At 42.9% G+C, this 23,448-nt stretch overlaps 1 protein-coding gene across 1 annotated transcript in view; it reads left to right on the top strand.

Moving 5' to 3' along the window:
* The window catches only part of NEB (nebulin), a 157,666-nt gene that overhangs the window by 6,939 nt on the left and 127,279 nt on the right, over nt 1-23,448 (top strand). Inside the window, exons 2-6 of the mRNA XM_074828481.1 lie at nt 575-1,502; nt 3,463-7,916; nt 8,266-8,610; nt 19,525-19,633; nt 20,181-20,244. Coding sequence (XP_074684582.1) covers nt 20,212-20,244 — 33 coding nt within the window. The 5' untranslated portion in view covers nt 575-1,502; nt 3,463-7,916; nt 8,266-8,610; nt 19,525-19,633; nt 20,181-20,211. The remainder of the gene's footprint in view (nt 1-574; nt 1,503-3,462; nt 7,917-8,265; nt 8,611-19,524; nt 19,634-20,180; nt 20,245-23,448) is intronic.

The raw sequence follows: 23,448 nt of genomic DNA on the forward strand, positions 1-23,448 counted from the left end.
GGTAATGATGGGCTCACGTTCGGTCTCATCCTGCTGCGATGGTGGCCGGGGTGATGCTGCCTCGGCGAGGCTGTGCAAGTCCCCGAGTCCTCCCCTGCTGTTGCGATACGGCTTTTCTTGTGCTTTTAGGAAAGACTCAGTTGTCTACAGTGTGCTGAGCAACAAATAATCCAATTGCTTGGTTGGTTGAGGAGTGTTTATTTTTTTTGAAAGGCTTTTAATATATTTGACAACATATTTGAGTACAGGTTGCCGTTGTTGGTAGCCTGTCCCTAGAAGCAGTATTGGTGTGTGTCAAATCTCTTCTGCTCCAAGATGCCCCAGGGGCTGTATTACACTATGGACACAGCAGCCAATAGCCTGGCTGATAAATGAAGGGAAGTCTGGAACTTTACTCGATACACGAATCTTTGTAAGAACTTTCATTATCTTGCTTTTCATCCAGACTTTCGTAAAACATGCCTCGAGAAACAAAGTGAGGGGAATTATTAGTTTCTTAAGAGCGTGTTAACGGAAGAAGCGAAAGCTGCTTTCCAAAGCACATTTTTAAACTGTAAATTTTCTCTCTCCACAGAGCAGCTCTTGCATGTGTCAGCCAGGGGCATGAGAGAAATCAAACCTGCTGTGAGTTCATAAAGTAATAAATTGTCACCGATCCTTGTATCATGCCTGTACTTGTTCACGACTAGCGGTGTGCAAGATGCCACGAAAGAGCCTGTAGTGATTCCTCCACGCGCCGATGGGTCGTGGAGGGTCTTTGCTGCATGGGGCGGGGGCTCTCACCAGTAACCGTTGGCCTGCTGCGTGGTGAGAGCAGGTAAGACCACCAAGATCTTCTTTTAGAGGAGCTCAGATATCCACGTACCTTCCTTCTCCACACACCTACGCTGCTGATCACCTCCAGACCTCGGCATAAAATAGGAACCTGCTTATTTATGCAAGAGACAAAGTGGCTAAAACAACTGATTGTACACAAAATGCATTAGCCACTCTGAAGCTTTTCATCTGCCGCAGACAGAAACTCAGAAGTGCACAGTTTTTGGCTAACGGATTTTTGAAGTTACCCCTTTTGTATTCCTTTTATAATGTATGTCATATGTAGAGATAAAGTGGCCTTCAAGTGGTCTGATAGGGACATTTTTTGATACAAGATCTGTGTTTTTTCTGGTTCGGGCAGCAGCAAGCCAAATCCAGCTGCGGATGGCGAATGCCAGCATCCCCTCACCCTCTGCATGTCTTGTATGAAGAATCCTTTAGTGATACGTGTGCTGATAAACTGCTGTAGCCAAACCCCATTTTCATTAGTATTGGACTTAAAGGTGAAGTATTTACCTTAAAGGTGAACTGCTGCAGAGAGGAACAGCCCCTCTTCACCATCCTACAGACAAGAGCAGCCTGAACCCAGGCAGAGCAGATTTTCCTCTGTGTTCAGACCATTAATTCATACCTTTCCTGGTGCATTTAAGGAGAATCCTGGGATAATGCAAAAAATGTGTGTGTTGGTAAGTTAGGTAGCTCTTAACTAAGATATAGTGGGAAAATCTCATTTTTACTCGTGGTCTTTGCCAGCCAGCCAGCAGCGATAGCTGCTATTTCACGCTGAGCCCAAGTCCAGGACAGAGGGCGGCTGGGGCAGGGAGAGGGGGAAGGTATTTGGAGGGTAGCTGGGCTCCAGCTAATTTTGAGATTTAAAATTAAACCCTTATTTCTGCTTTTCTGAAAGCAAGAGATTCGTCCAGATTTTGACCAATGGGTTTCTCCTCCCCCTTCCTCCTCATGGCCCTTGGGGAGAGACAGCTCAGCTTTGCAGGCCGAGTAATTTTTTTCAAAAGCCGTTTCTGCCTGGAAGTGTAATACAGAATAGGTGATGTGGTAGAGATTTATAGAGGCAAAGCAAATAAAACTATTGTTTTTCTGGTTTTTGGTGGTGGGTACAGGTTTACTGAGGGGACTATGGTTCCCTTCCCACATTGGCAGCAGATGGTGAGGCCTGTGTATTTCCATTCGTGCGGCACAGTTGGACCCATCTGCACCCCTCTAACAAACGATAGCATGACTGGAGCTGCTCCAGAAAATTTATAATTATCTCTGCTTTTCTGCCAGTCAAACCTCGCTCCAAAACCTGAATTATTACCCGTTTCTGAGCGTGGAGAGTGGCTCAGGAGTCAGCTTTCACCTCCTGCTCAGTACTCCCCTTCTGAAGCCGCTGCGAAGGTTTTCTCTCCTTGGGCTGCTTCCTTCCAGGGAAGCCAGATGGGGGCAGGATCCTCCTTTTTATTAGCAAATACTTCAAGCAAAAAGCTTTTTTTTTAAAAGGGAATTTTGCTATATCCAAGGTGATCAAACACTTTAAGCCTGCGCTGCCACCAAAAGAAATCCCCTTCCCCTCTCCCTCCCTTGCAGCACCACAAATGTTTGCATGGGGCTTGGGGGCCTCACTGTCATAAAACTACTTTTATTTGTAACCTGAATAACTTAGAGCTAAATCAGTGTGGTTTGGGCTGCTTGAGCAGCTGGTTTTGGCACTGTCAAGGGGTAGAAATAGGTGGTGAGGAGCAGAAGGAGGGTAGGACGGACGTGGGACTGAAGGAACTGGAGATGTTGGGAGGGTCAGTGTCCCTTTGTGGCTCTAGTGCTGGTTTAGCACCCGAGCCTGTTTTCATATGCAATATAATTTTGATTAATTTAGATGATGCCTGTGCCCAGATAGTGACTCGCTGCTAAACTGAGACACAGGCTGAGTGGCCCCACTCCAGCACAGCGTTGCACTCTGCATCTCGCTTTGGGCAAACAAGAAAAAAAAACTTATGTGGAGCTAGGAATGTGTAAACCGAATGTTTTGATGTCTAATCACAACGTAATGGTCGTTAGTGTAGTTACAGCGACGAGACCAGACAAGCTCTGAGACTGAGACCCCGCGCTGTTGGGTGGATGGAAAGCCTGTGGCCTTTTTAATGGGAATTTATTAGCCATAAAAGCTTTTTTTATGGCAATTTATCAGCCATAACAGGTGCTGTTAACCGCTGAAAGCACCAGCAGCAAACTGGGGACCCGGCAGAGGCTGTCATTGCTGTAAGGAAAGTACTGGGTAAAGGGCATGGGCTGCAGTTGTTGGGGTGACACGGATCATCGTAGACTTCAACAGGAACAAGATCTGAATTCTTGCATTAATTCACCCACCGGTAGCGAGGAACCCAAAGCACGGAGCTGCATGGTGTGTTGGGAGAGGAAGGAAATTCTCTGTAGGTGGGAAATTTCAAAACCCTCTTTTTACAGAATCACAGAATCATTGAGGCTGGAAAAGCCCTTGAAGATCCTCTAGTCCAACCATTCACCTCACACTGACCGTTCTTAACTCCACCAGATCCCTCAGCGCTGTGTTTTTTAATTTTAAAATCTGAGGTAGCCCAACCTTCACCCAGTAAAATACCTCCATCTGCTTCAGGTCTCTCTCTTTTTCAGGATTCACAGGCATGATAAACCATGAACGTGAATTTGGTAGAATTAAGGAAGAAGCCTTGGGAGGAGCCCTGTTGTTTAGGTAAGGTTTGCAGTGACGGGGGCCGGGCGCGAGGGAGGTGTGTTGCAGCAGGGAGCTGACCCACAGAGTTGGGGAGCAGCACGGCTGTCCTGCACAGGGAACACCCGGAGCAGACCCCCCTCCCCAGCGCTGGCAGCAGGCCGCGGGTTCCCCAGCTGCCGAGGTGTCACTCGGTGTCCTCGTGTGCGAGCCTGTCTGGACAGATCCCCTCTTTCGCAGAGGAGAACGGGGGGAAAAATAGGACCAGATTACTGGAGATGTGGGTTTGAGTCGTGCCATCTGTGTGGTAGGATGTGTCACATAAACTGCCTTATTCCCCAAACTGTGGCACATATAAACTTACTTTGCGCTTAACTGTTACTAAGCCTCGCCTGGGCAAACGCTGTTGGTTTCCTTAGTGACTGGGTCTTTCAGAGGGAAAAGCAGAAAGTGTCTGGGACAACAGTGGTACAACAAAGTGGGCTGAGTCCGGTCCCGCTGTCTGGAGCAGCTGGTCCCCAGGGCAGAGGCTGGGCAATGCTGGGAGGAAAACTTGCTAATGCTCAGCTTGCGAAGGCTGCACCTGTCCGTGTCCTTAGGAAAGCCCCGGTCCCCCCAGTTTAGGCTGGGGGTGGCGTTTAAGGAGATGATGTAGCTGCAGGTGAGGGACATCCGAACCATTAAATGGTTTGGTCAGTTCTCACCATTCAAACACACACTAATAAAATGCCACTAAACTGTGATTTAGTTCTTGTGACCAAACCAGGGGCAAAGTCTGCAAATTGTCTCCAAACTGGGAATCCAAATAGAGCGTTTTGAGTGAATCCACCCTAAAGCCCTGGCATTTGATTCTGTAGTTAAACCGAATCCTGACTCGTCCCAGAGCCCTCGCCCTTGCTAACAAACCACTCCTCAGTGCTGCCCTTGAGCAGGACCTGGCAAGGCTTCATCCACTCTCAACCTGCAGATCAGGACGGGCTCTGATGCGGACTTAATGGATTTTTAATTGCCGTGACCCTGTGTCATTAAGCATGAGGGTGGTCTCTATCATAAGGGTTAATACCTCAATATCTTTGCAGCAGTAAGTTTCTTGTACCGCTGCGTTGTTCAGAGGTTTTAGCAAACTCTTACTGCTAAGTCCGTGGCAAACTGTAATCAAGTAGAAAGCAAAAACTTGATGGAACCGAGCGTTGCTGTGGGTTTTACCGTGAGGTGCTGCTGTGCACAAAGTGCGTGTAAGAGCTGACGGCTCCGGAACTGGAGTCAAAGGCCACGTTCTCCATTAGATGTGGGATGAGCTCACGAGGCAAAAGCTGTAACGCTGCGTCACGGCTAACGTGGCGGCCGCCCGCGTGCCCTGGGTGCCCTGCCCTCGCGTTCAACGGGGGAGCCCGCTGCCCCACAGAGCTGCTGCCTTGGCCCCGCTTTCTGCAGGCCGCTGGCCTCAAATTTTCTCTGCAGGCAACACAGCGTGAAAACAAGCAAGGAGCGATGGGTTAGGAGTCTTAAAATTCTACCTCAAAAAAAAAAAAAAAAAATCAAATTTGTCTCAACGTGCCCATCACCCACATTAGAAAAGTGCAGCTGAGTTTAAGCCGTACAACAAATTCATAAATCTTGATCTTTGCTGCAGTCATTGGTAATAGGCCGGATCTTATTTTTTGAGTCAAATTGATGGATGGATAAGCTGAATCATCAGTCCATTATTAAAAGGAAAGGTGATGCATAAGCTCAGTGATCAAAGATACTGCGGAGGTATCAGCAGATTGCAAGGGCCTGGATGGGGGTGAGCAGTTGCAGCAGCACTTGAAGAGCAACAACTGGAAGCATAAATTATTAATCATGGGAAAATGTTAAAAATAATAGATGTTTTAACCTGACATTTGACATTTTTAGCTCACCAATAGCTTCTGAAGGAGAACACTGTGGCGGGGAGGGAAGGGGCTCCCGGCAGCTCTGTGCTGTGTTTGTTCCCTCCATCAAGCGGTAGGTAAGGGATGCTGTCCCGCTTGCTGTGCGCCTTAATAAATTAACTTCCATAATGAGGGAAGCGCTGCAGCACTTTGGGAAAGGAGGTGACCGCTTCTCTTGAGCAAGTACTTTATTTGCTGTGCAATTTATTGCTCCCCGAGGGTGTTCCAAAGAAACCAAACCCAGTGCTGGTACTGCAGGGTCGTGCCTGCTCCCGCAGCTCTTCCTGCTGCCAGGGGACAATGGCAGTTTTTCCTGTTTCTGAAAAAGTCAGAATTTCAGCTGCTCAGGATGCAGCCCCTGCTCTCCACCGGAGGGAGGAAGGGAGGTGAGGGAGGGAGGTGAGGGGCATTGCCCTGTGCTGAGCCCAGCTCCGTGCCACTGCCCCTGCACTCCCCTTGGGCAGGACAGCACGTTTGCCTCCCTTAAACTTGGTGAGGTTCCTGCCAGCCGTGAACTTGGGCTGTGTGGTGATCAGCAAAGAAGAACTGCTTTGAACCTCTGCCTGTAGTTTGGATTTGAGCCTGTAGTTTCACAGAAATAGTGTTTCTATAACTGGAAGACTTTCAACTCCGTAAAGCCACTGCTACTGGTCTTCCCCTAAAAAAAGTTGTTGTCTTAAGCAGCTGTAGCAGCCAACATTTTTATCATCTGGAGTAGAGATAACGTACACTGAATTTCAAATTTACTCAGCCTGACGTTAACTAGTTTTTCAGTCCTTCAGGTATTCATGTATAAAACCAGTTTATTCTGATTTCACATGAATGAAAGTTAAAGCACAATTAACTTCCCCAAACTCCTATCTTAATCTGTTAAAACATGAGCTTTGAATTGCACGGGCTTGCTCTTCAGTTCAGCTGCATTTTCAGCTTTTCGTCTTTCTGTTAAGCATTCGGGGTGGAAATCCTGCTCATGCTGGAGTTTTTGAAACTGATTTTTAAAGCCCCTGGGTTTTGCTCTAGAGCTGGAGCCTAATGGATTTCAGCTGGCTCTGTATGACAAAAACAGAATTATCCCTGTCTGGTCTCTCCTGTGCCAATCATGTTTTTGTAGACCATCATCTTTCCTCTAAATCATCAGTTGAATGGGCTACTAAAAACTCAGTCCCCTCTTAGCCCAAATAAATGCTGACAATGTCACGGAGTAATTTAATGATCTGTTTTGAAGACCAGTAACCCCTTACTCAAGTTAGCTTTTATATCTTAGGATGAGCTTCTATCGAAGACAGTCACACAGCAATTTCACGGGGATTTTGCTGGCTTTCTGCTGTGCCTGTGATGCTTCCTCCTCACCCGGCTGCTCCCCGCTTGTGCCCCTGCCCTCGGTTACCACCCGGGAACCTCTTTTGTCTCGCTGGGCTCACTGCAGCATCCGTCACCTGAACCATCTCAGCGGTCAGGTCTAGCACACAAACCACACGGAGAGAACTGGGAATTGCCTTCAGTGTCCACAATAAGCAGCCCAGGAAAGAAAACCTTTAAACCATCGTCGCCTCTGAAGGGTAAAGGTTCTAGAGCTAAAATCAGTTGCCAGTGTGCGAGTTAGGCATTTGGGGCGCAAGTCCCCAACACTAGGTAGCTGCTTAACGCCAGTGGATTTCACTGGCAATTAGATAAAACACCTTTTAAAACTAGGCTAATAACAGAGGCCTCCCTGGAAGATGCACGTCACTGTTGACAGGCTGATGGAGGTCCTGAAGGCACTCGCCCGTGAAAGTCTATCTTTAGTCTTGCTTTAGTCTATCTTGTTTCTGCTTTTTTAAAAAAGTCCTTCTTTAGTAAATTTGAAATCAACATGTTTTCTGGTATTTTTAAACGGTGAAAGAGATGGGTTGTTTTTAAACAGACAGGTTTTGCCAGCTTTCAACAGTTTCATTGCAGGAATGACTCCATTCAAACCTGAAAATTAATTACTTGCTTTACAGTGTCAAAGCCAAAAAAATTCAAAAACTAAACAAACAAAAATATTTGTTCCATGTTTGTTGCTCAGAAATCTGTGGACTAAAAACACTTCTGCAAGAGTTAGATCGCTTTTAAATCTTTACTGTACATTTCAGCAAGATATTTTTGATGGTGTATTTTCAAAACTTTTGACCTGCTGTGGGCCGAATCCAGCCCAAAACTGGCTGTGAGTCTCAGGACAGGGAGGAGGGGGTGCAGAGCCACCTGCACCCCACTGATTGATGGCAGTTATTGTCCTGGAGTTGTTTGATTTCCAGTGACTTAATATTTAGGCTTTTATTCATGTCCTTTGCAATCTGATGAAAGAGAAGCATGCGCCAGCTAAATCCGTAGATGATTAATTTTCAGATTATGAAGTGAATGGCTGCATTAACCCATCCCATCCTTCAGTAACCCTAACGAGCGTGCGCTGAGAACGTGCTCGAGTATAGCAAGGTCTGTCGGAAGACATTCCCAAATTCAAGGTGAGTTGTCTCCTTCCCTGAAAACCAGCGTGTCCCACGTAGCAAAGACATGAGAGTTTGCATCTGGTCGCCAGTGGCTGCAAGGCAGCAGCCCGGCCACTGCGGGGGCCGTTGCCTCGCTGAAGGCTGCCGTGCTCGGGGCGTCTTTGCCAGAGCCAGGGTAATTCTGCAGCTGTTTCTGCCTATCCACCATCATTATGGTGCTTTATAAAAAGACCCATGAAGTCATCAGTAGTTCAGCCTCCCATGGAATCATTTTCTGGCAGACTTTCAGCTCATTTCCTTGACTCATTGAAATGAAAACTATTTAACAAATAAAATTTTCCTCCCCCTTTCTCCCTTATTGTAGAGAAAAAACGCATCAAGAAGCCCGAGTAATTTTTGACAGAGGAATGAGACAACGTGGAAAGATCCATAGATGAGGTTAAGTGAGCCTGTGCGCGTGGGACCGGGGGGCTCAGAGGGGAGCCCCAACCCTTGTGGCATGTGGCCGAGCAGAAGGACCATGGCTTACCTCAACACAAGAGGAGTGATGGGCTTGTCATTTTTATCCTGATGGCGTGATACCAGTGCTGAAAATGCTGTGTGATGTAAGGGTGAAGAAAACAACTTCCCAGGGGCTGAATTTGAGTTTTAGAATTTGGACTTTCCTGGTTGTTTCCTTTTTGTTCTATCCCTGGTGTGGGTTATTCAGGTAAGATCTCCATTTATGTCGCCGAGGGAACGTCAACGGGAGGACTTCAGTTTGCAGAAGTTTATGTTCGCTTGTGAGCTCCTGCAAATCATACCACTGAGGATACTCCTCTTAGGACAGAATGGCGTAACGCCAAATGAGTTAGAGGATATTATTTGTGATGGTATCATTCCTTATTGCAATTAAATGTCACTTTATTGACTTCAGTAATGAAGCAGTTATCTTATTGTCTAGTGCCGCTGATGAGCCGAGGAACAGGAGCAACGGCAGATTCCTTGTGGCTGGTTAGCACCGTTAATAATAGCCCAGAGAAGAATTTCTCATGGTGGCTGTTGTGTTAACGACCTTTGTGTTGTGTTAATGACCTTTCACAGAGCATTCTGCCACTGGGAACTGCTTCTGCAAAGTATTACTGGCCACAACTAGTGAGTGGTCTTAATATTTTATGGACTACTGCAGATTGTATTTCAGGATATGAGATACCGTTTCAGCAATGTAAGGTAGGAACGCTAAGCATGTTGCAATCTTCCCCCCTCGCTTTACAGTTGGAAGTGTTAGTAACCTTTCCTATAAATATGATACATTTAAATGAGTGAAAGAGACAAAAAATGGCTCTCAGACACAGGTTACACTTTGCTAAAGTCTGTAACATTGAAATTTAGACACGTGCACTTCAGCCCATTACTTAGCATCCTTCAGGTCAAGAAGACTACAGACACATGAACTGTATTTTGCTGGAGAGATTTAGTTATTATGGTATTTCTTGAGCATACTCATTGAGCTTTGATCTAAATCTTGATCTTTTATAGCAGCTTTTGTGATCTTGCCCTTAGACGATTCTTTTAGATGCCTGTGTCTCTTCTGAATAGCGTGTTTGCTCTTCCATTTACTGTGGGAGCTAGTTTGCAACATAGGGGAATCAGAGGGGTTCAGAGGGAGAGGGATCAAGTGGCCATGCATGATGCCATTTTACTAGAACCTTTACAAATGAACCCGGCACAAATTCAAAAAACACTTGGAATGGCGAGATGCCATAAGGAAGACTGATAGTAGCACTCTTCTTTTGCACAAAAAAAAAAAACCAAAAAACAATTAAAAGGGCTGTTATCCCAATCACACCTTTCTATTCATAGTTTGTTCTCTTTTTGGAAGAAAGCACATCCTTGGTGAAAAAAAGGTACTGGGCCTAAGCACAAAGTATTTGATTTATTCCTTCTGTTGTCACATGGGGCATGAGCATCTTTCAGTGATATCGGTGCAATTGCTGAACTGAAAAAGGCAGCAGAGATGATTGCAGAATTAAGGGACTGATCATGGTTTTTGCAGAAGGCAAGAAGCAGGTTCAGCTCTGTCCCTTCATCCCACGTGATTTACGACAGTGAACGCCTTTATGTTATAGCTGTGTTTATCCACCGATTTATCTGGTGCTGTTCGGTTGATGTGGAAAGTTGGCAACGCTGTTCAAAGCCACATGAATCTTTCCTGCTGCCAAGGTTTGTTAGAAATAATAGACTTAGTGTGAAGACTTAATAAATGATCTGAATGTGGAGTGGGATATAAGTGAACCTGGACTGGCTTATGAATTCTCAAGGAATTGTTTCAGCTCAGTTCCATAAGAAATCACAACTGTGCATCTAAATTCACTGTAAAGCTCTGCTGCGTTCGGTGAGAAGCTGGGGGAGTAATACATGTATATTGAAATTGATAGGTTTGAAAAGTCAAGGCAAAATTAAATTGGCAGGTAGTGAGGAAACTGGACAACGTTATAACAGCCGGCAGCATTTTGACTCCTGAGGTGGGACAGTTCTTGTGCGTGCATCTGAGGTGGACCACCAAGAAGAAATGATATTTCTTTCTTCAACATAAGCACAACAATAACCTGCCTTAGGGACTGGAAGGAAAAAGACCCATCAATGCCAAGGAGCAGCAGGCACCAAAAAGCCGTGGTGTAGCCCTTATCTCACCATTATCATACCAAATGCTTTAACGGGGACAGGCATGGCCTGCTGCTCACGCACCCGCGTCACTCCCCAGGCCCTCTGTTCCTGCGGGGTAGACCTGTCTGCCACTGCACCTCCTTCCCTCTGTCTGCTGGGTGTCTGCAGCTCTAAATTACAGATCGATCTGCTCATAAGATACCATCTGCAACTCTCACCGTCGTTGCTGTAAGCTAATGACTTGCAACAACGGTAATAATAATGAAAAAGGCTGTCAAAAGGTAAATGATCTGTGTTATCTTTACTGCATAGTAGTAAGGCAGAGGCTTGCCCAAAGGGACAAGTTTTGGAGACAAGATTAGAACTGAAATTCTGGCTGCGAGTCATGGTTTTTCACTGGCATTTACAGCTGATATTTGTACCTTTGTTCTAAAAATATAAAAGTTTATTTATCTTATAAACAGAAGGAAGAAGAAAAGATTTGAAAAGAACCTGCCCTTCCTTCCCTAGTTTATACTAACTTAAATTAATATTCTGAAAACTAGAAATTGTGAGTTACAGATGAAAGATCTGTGTGCTGTGTCTAAGTTTACCCCGTAAGCTCATATTAGGAAATCTGATCAATACAATCAGAGCGGGTTTTGTATTCTTGAAGAAATTTTCCTTTGGTGTATCTTCTTTCTGGTCAGTGCATATGTGAAAACTCCTGTTGCTGTCTTGGGAACATTAGCAGGAGAGATAAATTAGGCTGTTTGACATCAGCTTGTTGATAAATGTTTTCTTTTAAGACTCTCAAAGGACCTAAGTAAAGAACAGTGGAGGCTGTGACAGATGCTGTCATGTGAGGAGAACTACCCTTCATGCCAATGACCAGGCTCAGTTGGGAAGGAAAACAAAACAAGGCTGCTGCTGCCTGATAATTTTGTGTAAATCTCTTGTGGCAATATACGGTATCTTTTACACAGTGATTTTATATCTTCAATGGGTTTTGTGGTTTTGGTTTTGTTTTTTATACTAATTTTTAACTTTCTGCAACTAGTTGGAGAGTTAGGTTGAGATGCATTTGTTCATCTGATTTCTCTTTGCTTCATGATATCTCAACATGAAAAAAATTAACAAATATTTGGCATCTTGTTCATATTTTTTTTCAGTTTGGGTTGGTTTGTTTTCTTTTTCTCCCTTTGAATCCTCTCTTGATTCAGTGGGACACTAACAGAGGTGACCATGTGAGGACATGAATGGACAAAGAAAGCAAATATTCTGTGTGAGAATAGTAGTTGGTATATGGTTTTGAGGAGATATACCTAATGCAAGCAAACAAAATGTCAGCGTACATTTGATTTCCCTGTGGGTTCAAATAATATTCTATCTGAAGAAGTGTGGGGTGGTGACTTTGCATGCTGCTTGAATGTGTTATCTAGATTTGAGATGAGGAGGGAAGTAAAACACCTTGGTGATTTGTCTCCTAACACTGTTCTATACTGAAAACCTCGGTCCTATATCCAAAGACCATCAAGCATCGGGTTAACATTTATTTGGATTTCATTTTGCTGCTTGGACCTGTCAGAAAAAAGCAGTGATTGCAGTCTCACTAAGAGGGTGAGGGGCAATAGTAAACAGAAGCTTGTCATGAGATGACAGTTCCTTCTCTGTCCAGAAACATCAGGAAGCGTGAAATGAATTTTGGTTTCATACCAATATCTCTTTCTTTCCTCTTCTTCCAGCAAAGTCTTTTTGACTCATGGCAGTATACTAAGTGCTTGGTTTACATACCATACAGCTACTGGCTTGTGCTGCTACTCACCCTGTATTAACCTGTCAGTATCAAAAAATAAACATGAAAATAAGACACTGGAGATGATATACTCATCACATTTTGATTGCATTGCCTCTAAGTATATTCTTTATTATGATCTAATATTTTCTATTAATACTTTAAGAAAGAGTATAAGCAGCAACAAAGTAAAAAGTCAAGTTCATCTTGTTAGAACGTGTATCCTTTCCTAAAGAACCTGCACAGTTGTATGGTAGTCCCATTTAAAAAAATAATGTTTGCAAATATTTGTCTCAGCTGGATAACCTAGAAAGAATAAGAAAATGTACCTGTGGTATTAAAAAATGACCATATTACTTTTACAAATACATAGGCATCGCTTCTAGCATTTCTGATTACATAGAACAGGATCAAGGGAAGCTGCTTTTTTCAGTTTGTGGGTTTTTTATATTTCCAGTGAGTTAATTCAGTCAGCTGCTAATGAATTAGGAAACCATTCATCATTAGATACTGACTGGCCTCTGTGTTCAGGAATCATCACAAAACAGTGAGTCTATGACACTGCTGTATTTAGGTTCTCTCACCCTCACAGCTTTGGGACGTGGGGACACGGACATGGTGGTTCAGACTCAGCCGATCACTGCAGCCATAGATGGTTTTATAGCCTGTGTGCAGTGACTTGGTGCTAATGGTTCCCTGTCTTGGGGCTAGAGGTCTACCATGCACCGACACTGAGTGTTACTCCTCAGTGCTATGCAACTTGTCAGTTCCAAGGACTGTCCGTAGTTTAAATAGTTAAATTCCCTGTCGGATGTAAATTTTCATTCCTAAGCCAAGACACATTTGCTAACGATGCATGTGCTCCTACCCTGTTTTCATGCAGAAGAAAAAAGATTGGCTTAATGTTGGTCAGCTGTGATATCAGAGAATTATACATACAAAGATAGATAGATAGATAGATAGATAGATAGATAGATAGATAGATAAAAAATTCTAAGGCAATCACTTGCTGTCTAACCAAACCCTTCACTTCATAATTTTTGGTCAAAAATTTTTTCCCTCTTGCCACAATTTTTCTATACATCTGACCAAAATTTGCCTGCCCCCCCTGCAGAGGTCTGGGCAGCAGATCCTCGCAGTTGAACCACCCTGTAGCTAAGCTGTTCCAACAGGTCAGCCTGGCTGGCTGCTGTTGTGGATGCTGACTCTGCACCAGAAAAGGGACTTCTGGAACAACCTCTCTTCTCATAGCCACCTCTGTCAGCAACACATCAAAATCCTATTCATGTTGGAGGCCTTTATCAGATTTTGAACAGTCAGCCTTCTACTCACGCCTCAGTTTCAGATGCTAATAAATCTTAGTAGTTCCAAAACAATTAGGAGGGAGAGATGTTTGCCCACGTGTCTGCAGTATAGACTGCACCTGAATTTTTTAAAAGGAGAAACACATTGTTATGTTTCATATCCTCAACTGTCAATTTTGCACCTGCAGCTTATGAAGAGAAAGCTTAGTTGGACCATTAAAAATACACAAGTTCCTTGTGTAAGCTTTTCTTTTCCTTGAATGTAGCTGAAGTTCTTGTGATGTGGCTTTTGCATAGTTCTAAGATGATATGCCACTCTTACTGCATGTTATTTAGAAAAAATAAGGCAAGTAGTGAGCAATAAAGATATTTAGTCCTAGGAGAGCATGTCTTTTCCTTTGCTTGTACACCTAAGCCATGTCTTAGTTACTAGGCTGCACGACAGTTACAGAAATTGCAGAGATGTATGGCATGTATTCCAAGTGCAGATATTTCTTTGCTCAATCAATGTTACAGTGCCAACTTAAGTGACATACAGATTCAGTTTGGAGTTCCTGAAAATGGTTTCTTCACATGCTTCTAACACTGTAACGAGTCAGATCCACTGAGGTTCCCTAAATTGGGAGAACACCCCCTTAGCTATTTCAGTCCTGGTATTGATGAGTACCTTTGCACCTGGGATCTAGAAACCGTGTATAGTCAAGCCTGTATGGGGCCTCAATCTGGTAAATGTTTGCTGGGGAAAAATACAAGATACTGGCCTACTGCAATGTTCATGCAGGCATGAGTGTCTTAGAATTGTGCTGGCACCATCCTGATGTGATTACTGCAACGTGTAATTCCCCACCTCCTTAGAGGACCCTCGCCCACCTCTTGGTGGATAACAGTAAGCCCTTGTAAGAACAGTATGGTGAGGGAAAACCCTTACCTAACTCCCTTTTTTTATTCCCTTCTCTGTTATTAGTGGTATTTCTATAACACACATTTTCTACACCTGTTTCCTCTGTTGTTTGGATCCCTGGAGTGCAAATACAAATATAGCTTGCGGGCCTCCCGACAGAGGCTGGTAACAGCTTATCTAACGAGAATTACTTTATTTTTAGGGCTCCGAAGCTTATGTTGTGCTCTTCAGTTAATGCTTTCCTCCCAGACTAAATGGCTTTCATGTTTAAGGCTTCTTGATTGTTACAGCATTTTTCAGGTTGAATATTAGTGTCTTGCAGATTGTACATCATAGGTGACATACATTTCACATCTTATAGTCACCAGTGCTTTTTTAGATTTTTGATGGAGACTGCACTCTAAAGGAAAATTTTGGACACTTGATTAGTTTAGGTGAGAGACTTGTAAATGCTAAAGTACAAGATTATTCTTTTTTCCAACTTCCCTGTGCAAAATCTAGTAGACAGAAAGGAATGACAAAAAGAATGAGAAGTAACTTAATAATGGTAGTTTAAAAATAGACATAATTACACAAATATGTATTAAAATATGACCTTTTTCAATGATACAATGCTTGTTAAGTCCGGGTGGTCTACTGATTACCTCAGGAGGTTAAATATAGTACCCATGATGTCAGTAAGTTTATCCACACAAAGGGCTGACACAGAGAAGCCCATGTAATCTCTGGCACAACAGATTTCCTGTGTAATTTTCAGTCAAACAGATGCAAGGATGGATAGAAAGTCTCTTGAGTCTTGAAGTAGTTGTCTTCAAGAAGCAATTGCAGACTTGGTGTTTAATGATATTCCTGATGTGGGATCTGGCCTTGGCTTATTAAAATTCTTCCAAACTCTACCTCGTGATCTAGAGAGTGGTGCACTATAAAAGAAATACAAGGGAATGAATGATCAAGACAATACACAGATATCACTAACTGGCAGGGAGGTTGTAGAAAACTAGAATTTCTGTAACAGTTCTGACTTTTGGGGGTGAGGGGGTTACAGTGTGGCTGCCCTGTGGTCCTTACATACTGATCCTCTGTAGTGATCAGGCTCCAGGATTAGCTTATTTATTTTTCATAGTGAAAGACTGCCACCAAAAACAAACTAAATGCAGTTTTAGAAAAAAAAAAATGGTGAGTTTTTGTATGTGAATGCTGTGGGGGTTAGGTGAGTGAGTAGGCTGCCATTTCATAGTTCTTGTATTATATACCTTCTAAATAAATCTAGAGAAGGTCACATGTTATTTCCTTCCTTACCCCCTGCCCTGAGTGGTTACTGTTTGATAAGTAGGACTGATTGAACTTAATATTTTAAAAAGTTAAGTACAAGAAAATATTTTCTGCTTTGAAATGTTGGTCCATTTACATGCAAAACAACACCTTCCTCTACCTTAGTCATCTTGCACCATTCTGTCTTTTTAGTTCAAAACTGCTGAGCATATGCATATTTATGTACTGTGGATAAAACAATCTGGTTCTGGTGTGCTAACCTGTATCAGAACTGCCAGGCTGTCGCCTACAGCAGAATTTTCCTAATGCCTTTGAAACATTTGTCCCCTAGAAAGTCAAGCTGGTATTCGCAGAATATTCCAGCAGTGGCTTGAAATCTGAGTCACAGACACAGATTTTCACAATAAAGCAATTTTAAAAAATATTGAAGGAATATTAACCATTAGTATTCCACTTCAGTAGGCAATACTTGCTGATATTTTGATATGAATATGTATCATTGACATTTTAACAGTCCTGAGAAGTGAATGATGTGAAACGTAACAATGAGCATAGCAGTTTGTTTTCACAGTGAGGACAAATGTATAGAATGTATGTGTGCATGTGTTTAGGTATTATATATATACAAATAACAACATATATAGGCAGGTGTGTAAAGATCCATTTATTGGTATGTGTCGTATATAGATAAAAGCACTTAAGCAAGTGAACACTAAATTTTCAGCAATAAAATTGTGGACTTGAGTAGAAATCACAGAAAATGTAGTGAGTTTTCGTTCAGTTTTAAATAAAAATAAAGCTAGCAGTGATAGTTTTGTCAGAGTTGTTCCCTGAGATCTGGAGCTGAAGGAGCAAAGCAGCAAATGTAAGAATTGAAAGACTTGCTGGCAGCTGTAGGTGACCTAAGAGCACTCTCCTCCCCTTTCCATGTTCTGATGTCAGTACATAGATGTTATATTCTGTACAACTTTTTGTTTCCACAATAATACTTTTGGTTCTTAAACACCTTCTGTAATTTTGATGGGTGATTCCATGCTTCGTTTCCAGCCCTGAGCTGTCTGCTGCTAAAGATCTGCTGTGTTTCACACCAGACAGCTGCATTTCCATAGCAGAAAAAGTGGTACTTGCATCCTGCATGTAACTTTGGCCTTTTTTAGTGTCTTTCTAAATAAGATATATTGAACAGCACTGTAAAAGAATCTGAAGGTGATGTCCTTCAGTTGTGGTGTATATCACTAAGGGAGAAATTGTTTGCAGGAACTTGCAAGAGAACTGCACAGAAAATTGCATCCCGTTTGAAAATGCCTGCTAATTTTGTCAGAATAACCATCAGGACAGAGGAATACAAGCTTCTGTTGATCTAGCAAACCTGATTTAAATTAGGTGATTGGAATGAGGCATAATAATATCCAGTATTGTAGCAGTGACTGTGGGGCAATGCCATTTACAGGAAGAGCAATGTAAAGTACAACTATTGAGTCTGAAAAAGAGGCCCTGAACCCAAGAAGGGGGATGGTTAGTTGCCAGCCCTGGTGCTAATTTTGGCATCAACGGAGATTTGAGCTGGAAACGGCAATAATGAATTGCATGTTATATTAAAAAAATTGGCCTTTCCCTAGATAAAGGTTTGTCATCTCTTACATACATGTCACATTATGCATCCAATCAACTGAAAAGCCATACTTGGGAGAAAATGACTCTGTGAGTTATTTCAGGAATGCACACACAGAGGATCTGGATTGGAGAGCAGAAGGTTAAGCTGACATTGCTCTCGTGAGGCTCCATCAACATGCTATATTCATTTCTGGACATCTTCAAAAGATGTTAAGAAGCTGAAAGACTTTTAAATAAACAGAAATAAGATTAAAAGGGGAAGGATTGCCCAGTAAAGCAAAATGCTAAGTAATTGAAAGCATATAGCTTGCCTAAAGGAGAAAGGAAAGGATCTACAGCTCTGTGCAGAGTATAAAATACTTGGCAGTAGTGAATGAGATATGATATTTCATCTGGATATAAATATTAACTTCTGGAAAGAGTTAAGGAACAAGAAGATGTCTCTCAAGGGCTCCTGACAATCATTTATTGAATTATGTGATATAGTATGTGAAAAGAGATCACTGTTGGTATTGGCTTTTAAATGTGCCTCCTTGAACAACTAAAGCAATCCTATTATGTGAGTGTACTCAACTAGCTGACCTGAGAGATCAGCTCCGTTATCATCACCGTGATTCTACGCCATACATCATACAATTCTTGACCTTCCAAAATACTTTGTGCATTAGAATTGCTCCCCTGTCACTTAATCTGTTTATCATGTATTCTTAGCCTTTCTTCACCAGACATATTGGCTGTTAATCGGGTTCCTTGCAAATTTTTCCTTGCCAGTAGTCAGTTCCCAGGTCCATGTGTTCAGCTATGTAACATTTCATGAGAAGTGATAAAAACATTGACACGTGATTTGCATCAAGTTAAGTTGATAATGCACTTCAGGTATACTTAGGGATAAAATTAAAGATAGACTTATACTAAAAATGTAGTTTGAAGTCCAGACTCCTCTCTCCAGACTCCTCTTTCCTTTAAGTTCAGAGATTCTTGAATTTGGGTAGTTTTGATTCAGGTACAATATAGGAAGAAAATTGTTTCTGTCAATTCAAATTCTTTATTATTATCAATTCTGAAAGAAGAAAATGTGCCTGTTTTTTCCATTTAAGTGCTTCCTTGGATTTGCCTAGGGATCCATTTCAGCAGAGACCTGGTGAAGTTGAGTCAAGCTCTGGTGTGTTTTGGGTTTCCTCGGGAGCACAGAAGTGCCCAGCTCCCTTTTCCTTCATGTTGCTGAGAACAGGTGGCCTCCTCCGGGGTCACCAAGTATATTTAGGGCTGAAACTCGAGCGGGCTGGAGCCAGATTGGCTGTGCTAGCCACATGCGTCATTAGGAGCCGATGCACCAGGCTCGCTCTCGCCCAGTGCTGCTCAGGAGGGAAGACTGGAGAGGCTTTGCTCCTAAGGATATTTACTAGATGTTGCTGGTAAGAGCATTTTAATCACGTTTGACTTCTTTCCCTTAGAAAAGGATCTTGAGCTGTTTCCTGATTCTGTAGTTTTTTGGGAGTAGTTGTTGTGCCTTGCCCGTGGAAGTCAGATTTTCTGTCTGGATGACGGGTTGCAAATTGCAATAAGAGGAAAGGACTTGGAACTGTGTTTTGGAAGTGTAACTGAAGGTTATAATAGTGACAGTTTGTACAGATTGTATCCTTATATGCAATCCCTACTAAACTTTGGCCTACTTGTTCATACAACATGCCGCTTATTGAGTTATTCTTAATTTATTTTAATCATTAACATTCTGGTTTAACAAACTGATTTTTTGGGGGGTAATTTTTCTCAACACATTGGAACTTAAAAGGGACAGTATTCTATGTTCCTATATTTAACCCGCATTACTAGACTTCACTTGCCTCAGAAGGAATTGCAGTTTAGCCAGCTAAACAAAACCACCCCGTCATTTGGTAGTATTAGCTTACACGGCAAATATCTTTGGACTCAGGAACAGCTGTTCCAAAGCCTCATCCCCTACCAACATTAGAAACAGGACTGTAGCCTCTGGTGGAAAATTGTAGCTTTGCCTCTTAGCAAAATCATTGTGTTAATTAATTCATTTAAAGGTTTTGACAGTAATCTGTGCTTTATAATTCAGCCAGCTATATGGATTTTCATATTTTCCAGGTCTGAAGAAATAGAGAGAAAAAAGCCACAAGAGCTAAAAAAACCCCAAACCCCAGAGCATCTATATAAGCTAATGCTGGGAAGACAGAAATTGCCTCATTAACCTAAGGTCACTTAAAAAAAAAATTTACAATTTTTTTCTACATTATGCTTTTACTTATGAATGAATGTAGTAGAATATACAGATAAAGCTCCCATTCAAACAGGAGCTTGAATAATGTAATGAAATAACAGAATAGTCACAGAGAAAAGAAAAGAAAAGAAACATTTTTCAAATAATTTTGTTGTAATGAAAAAAATCAAATCATATTACAAGAAATCTCTTCCTCTGATTTTTTTTTTTTGTTTTTATTTTCATTGAATTCCAGTATTGGTGTTACAACTATTAAAATATTTGTCCAAAATTGTAATTTACATCAGTATGTTTGAAACTTAATCCAATGCTTTCCCACAATAGTTAAAATAATACCAGATACCAACTTCATTTCTCTCTGTTGTTCAAATTCTTTCACTGATGAGCCAACAACATTGTAATAATCTGAGTAGTTACTAACCATGACCCCAGGTGCTTTATGAACTTGACTAGTAGCTTTTCATAGTACTTTCAGTCTTGGGCTAATACTGTATATTCATACTTTCATTTGCTGCCTGGCCAGTGAGTGGGGGAGACAGAAGAATACCCTCAAAATGGAGGAAGAAGAGTATGAGGAAGTTGTGGAGGTAAGAATAAAATCTGAGAGTAGAAATATTTGTTTCCTGCCTTGTGAAGGAATATATTAATCACTTTAATGAGATGTTGCTCATGAGCATAAATCATTGCTTGGTGTTTGCTCTCTGAAGATTAGGGTATGATTAGACATTTATTAGATGATTTGATCAGTAAAAAACAACAACAACAACAACAAAGTTGCTGTCAATGGAGCAAAGTCTCTCTGGTTGCTGTCATCGTTTCTCTGTTTAAATAAGGATTGTAACCATCCCACACGCCCATCGCAAGGTTTTGTGGTTACTCTTCTGTGTAATTATAGATGCAGTGGGCCATCTCTTTTCCCTCCTGGCTTGCCCTGTGTCATCCAATCCATGCTAGAGAGGATGACTCTGGAAGCCACTTTCTAGCCTCACCTCTGTACCCACTGCAATGCAGAAATGCAGCAGTTTTGTGCCACCAAGGTACCGTTAACCAGTTTAGCCTTAAGAAGCTGCAGAGATGGAGCTAGAATTAAACCTGTAGATGACTGTGGAGTTGCATCAGGGATTAATTTGCCAATAGGTCATTTAAACTCACAGTTATATACCTAATTATTTAGTCTCAACAATTTGATTAAATGAATCCCCTGGAACTGGGGAACCTACAGCTTACTATTATGAGCAAATCCCATTGGAATAATGACTTTACTATTGAAACAGTATATGAGGTTAACCAAAGTGTGGTCTTACCTGTTGCATTATTACTATTATGAAAAAAAATTATGTGGTATGAAATACATAAGTGATTATAACAAATTGCTCAGTGTTTGTTTGAGGAAAAGAAGAAGCCAGTATAAATGTAGACATCCCACAACTCATTATCTCCACACTATATTCAATGGACTGTTGATTTCAGGCCGTGTTACAGCATTGAGCCCTCACTGGCAACTTTATAGATTTCAAATAGTGAATGAAGTAAAGTCAAATGGTTTGCCAGTTGAATTAGTTAAATGCGTTTTGTAAAACAAGTGTTACCGTTCATAAAGTCCATTTTAAAGACATTGTACCACTTCGTTACAAAGACACTGGTCCTCCATTAAGTTTCCGATCGCCATGTTGTAATTGCCTTTATGCTTCCTGAGCATTATGTGCTCTCTGTAACAAAATCTATATTTATTTGCTGTCAATGCTTATTTGCTGCTGCTGGAATTGTGGTTACGTTGGGCTTTTTGTCTACACAGCTCTGTTTCATTCTTTGTTTTTAATTTTGAATGACCACCTTCTTGTAACCACATCCCTAGGACAGACCGAGATGGTACTGCTTTAGTGGCTTCCCTTGAGATACTCATAGTGAGAAGCTAAATAGAATAGGAACAATAGCATTCTGGTACAATTTTAAGTCAGCTTAAGCCTTTTCAGAGTTTTCTTAACTAGAATTCCACTTGTATATGAATCACCTATTTTAAACCTGTAAGAGTTCTATCAGAAATTCATCTTCCGAAAGACTAGAAAATTGGTGAATTTTCAGCAATGAAAATTCTCATTGCTGAGAAAACGATAAGGATTTTAAGATACTATTTTTTTTTTCTGGAGTTATTACCCTGCAGTGGACCTTGTAGCTATTTGTGATGTGCAAAAAACCACAGTGAATGACACAAATCTTTGCTGCTGAGTTACTCGAGGCTTTGTGGAAGGTGGGTCAAACACGGTATAGGGCCAGTGAGCAGAAATTGCCTCAAAACAGCCCAATATGAGACAGCTTGGAAAGTACGGGCTAGTTACATGAACCTAACTTTGAGGAACAAGTTTGGGAAAAGGGCTTAAACTTTTTAATAAGAGGGTTTTTTTAGGGCTTGATTCAAAGGGTTGTTCGCACAGTTTCGGAACGTGACCCCGAGCAAATCATTGCTGAGGAGATTTTCAAAGACAAAACACACATTTCATGTTTTCTCCTTTCTGGAAGTCAGTGGCAAGTTAAGCACCTTTTGAATAAAATAGCTGCTGTGTACTACAGCGGACGGAGCAACATCTTTAACTGTTTTCTCCTCCGTTAAGCAGCGAGGGGAGGTGGAGGGCGAAGCCTCGGGGCGGCGAGGCCCCGGCGCTGCCGGCTCCCCTCTGCGCTGCCGCCATCTGCCGGGGGGCGGCCCAGCGGGACGGCGCCATCTTGCGGCCGCCATTTGCTGCATGGCCGCGAGCGGCGCCTCAGCGCGGGGCCCGGCAAATGGTGGCGAGCGGGGTGGTGGCGGGCTCGGGGCTGGCTCTGGCACCTCCGGCTCCCGGCCGCCGCGGGGAAAGGCAAGCTGCCAGCGGGGGAGCGAAGCTCCCAGAGCGCTGCAGGGCAGGGACGTAGCCCTTGTTGCCTTTCGCATCAGAAATAGCGTGGCCAGCAGGGACAGGGAAGGGATCTTACCCTTGTACTCAGCACTGGTGAATCCACCCCTCGATGACTGGGTTCAGTTTTGGGCCCCTCACTCTAAAAAGGCCATTTGAATGACTCGAGCGTGTCCAGAGAAGGGCAACGGAGCTGGTGCAGGGTCTGGAGCACAGGTCTGATGGGGAGCGGCTGAGGGAACTGGGGGGGTTTAGTCTGGAGAAGAGGAGGCTGAGGGGAGACCTCATCGCCCTCTACAACTGAGGCTGAGGGTGCAGAGAGGGGGGATGAGTCTCTTGAGCCAAGGAACAAGTGCCAGGACAAGAGGGAATGGCCTCAAGCTGCGCCAGGGCAGGGTCAGACTGGCTCTTAGGAAGTATTTCTTTCTGGAAGGGGTTGTTGGGCGTTGGAATGGGCTGCCCAGGGCAGGGGGGGAGTCCCCATCCCTGGAGGGGTTGAAGAGTCGGGTTGACCCAGCGCTGAGGGATCTGGTGGAGTTGGGAACGGTCAGTGTGAGGTTCATGGTTGGACTGGAGGATCTTCAAGGTCTTTTCCAACCTTGATGATTCTGTGATTCCAGTGGGAGATGTGTTCTGGTCTGGTCACTCAGTTGCACTGCATGTTGCTGAAGGAAGAGGTGAGCAGGTTTGGCACCATCAGGGGAGGTGAAGAAGAGGTTGATGGCGCCTTCATGAAAAGCGAGAGGCAGAGCCACACACGGCAAGGAAGGAGTGCTAGTTGGAGACCCTGTTTAAATGAGTGATGGAGAATGGAGAAGGCAGGAAGCTTTTGGTTTCCAGCAAACACAGCAAGAAGGCTGGTATGGATGAACAGGGAGCTCCTGACTGAGCTCAAACAAAAAA

The sequence above is a fragment of the Strix aluco genome, chromosome 6 (assembly GCF_031877795.1).
Source record: "Strix aluco isolate bStrAlu1 chromosome 6, bStrAlu1.hap1, whole genome shotgun sequence".
NCBI classification, from domain to species: Eukaryota; Metazoa; Chordata; class Aves; order Strigiformes; family Strigidae; genus Strix; species Strix aluco.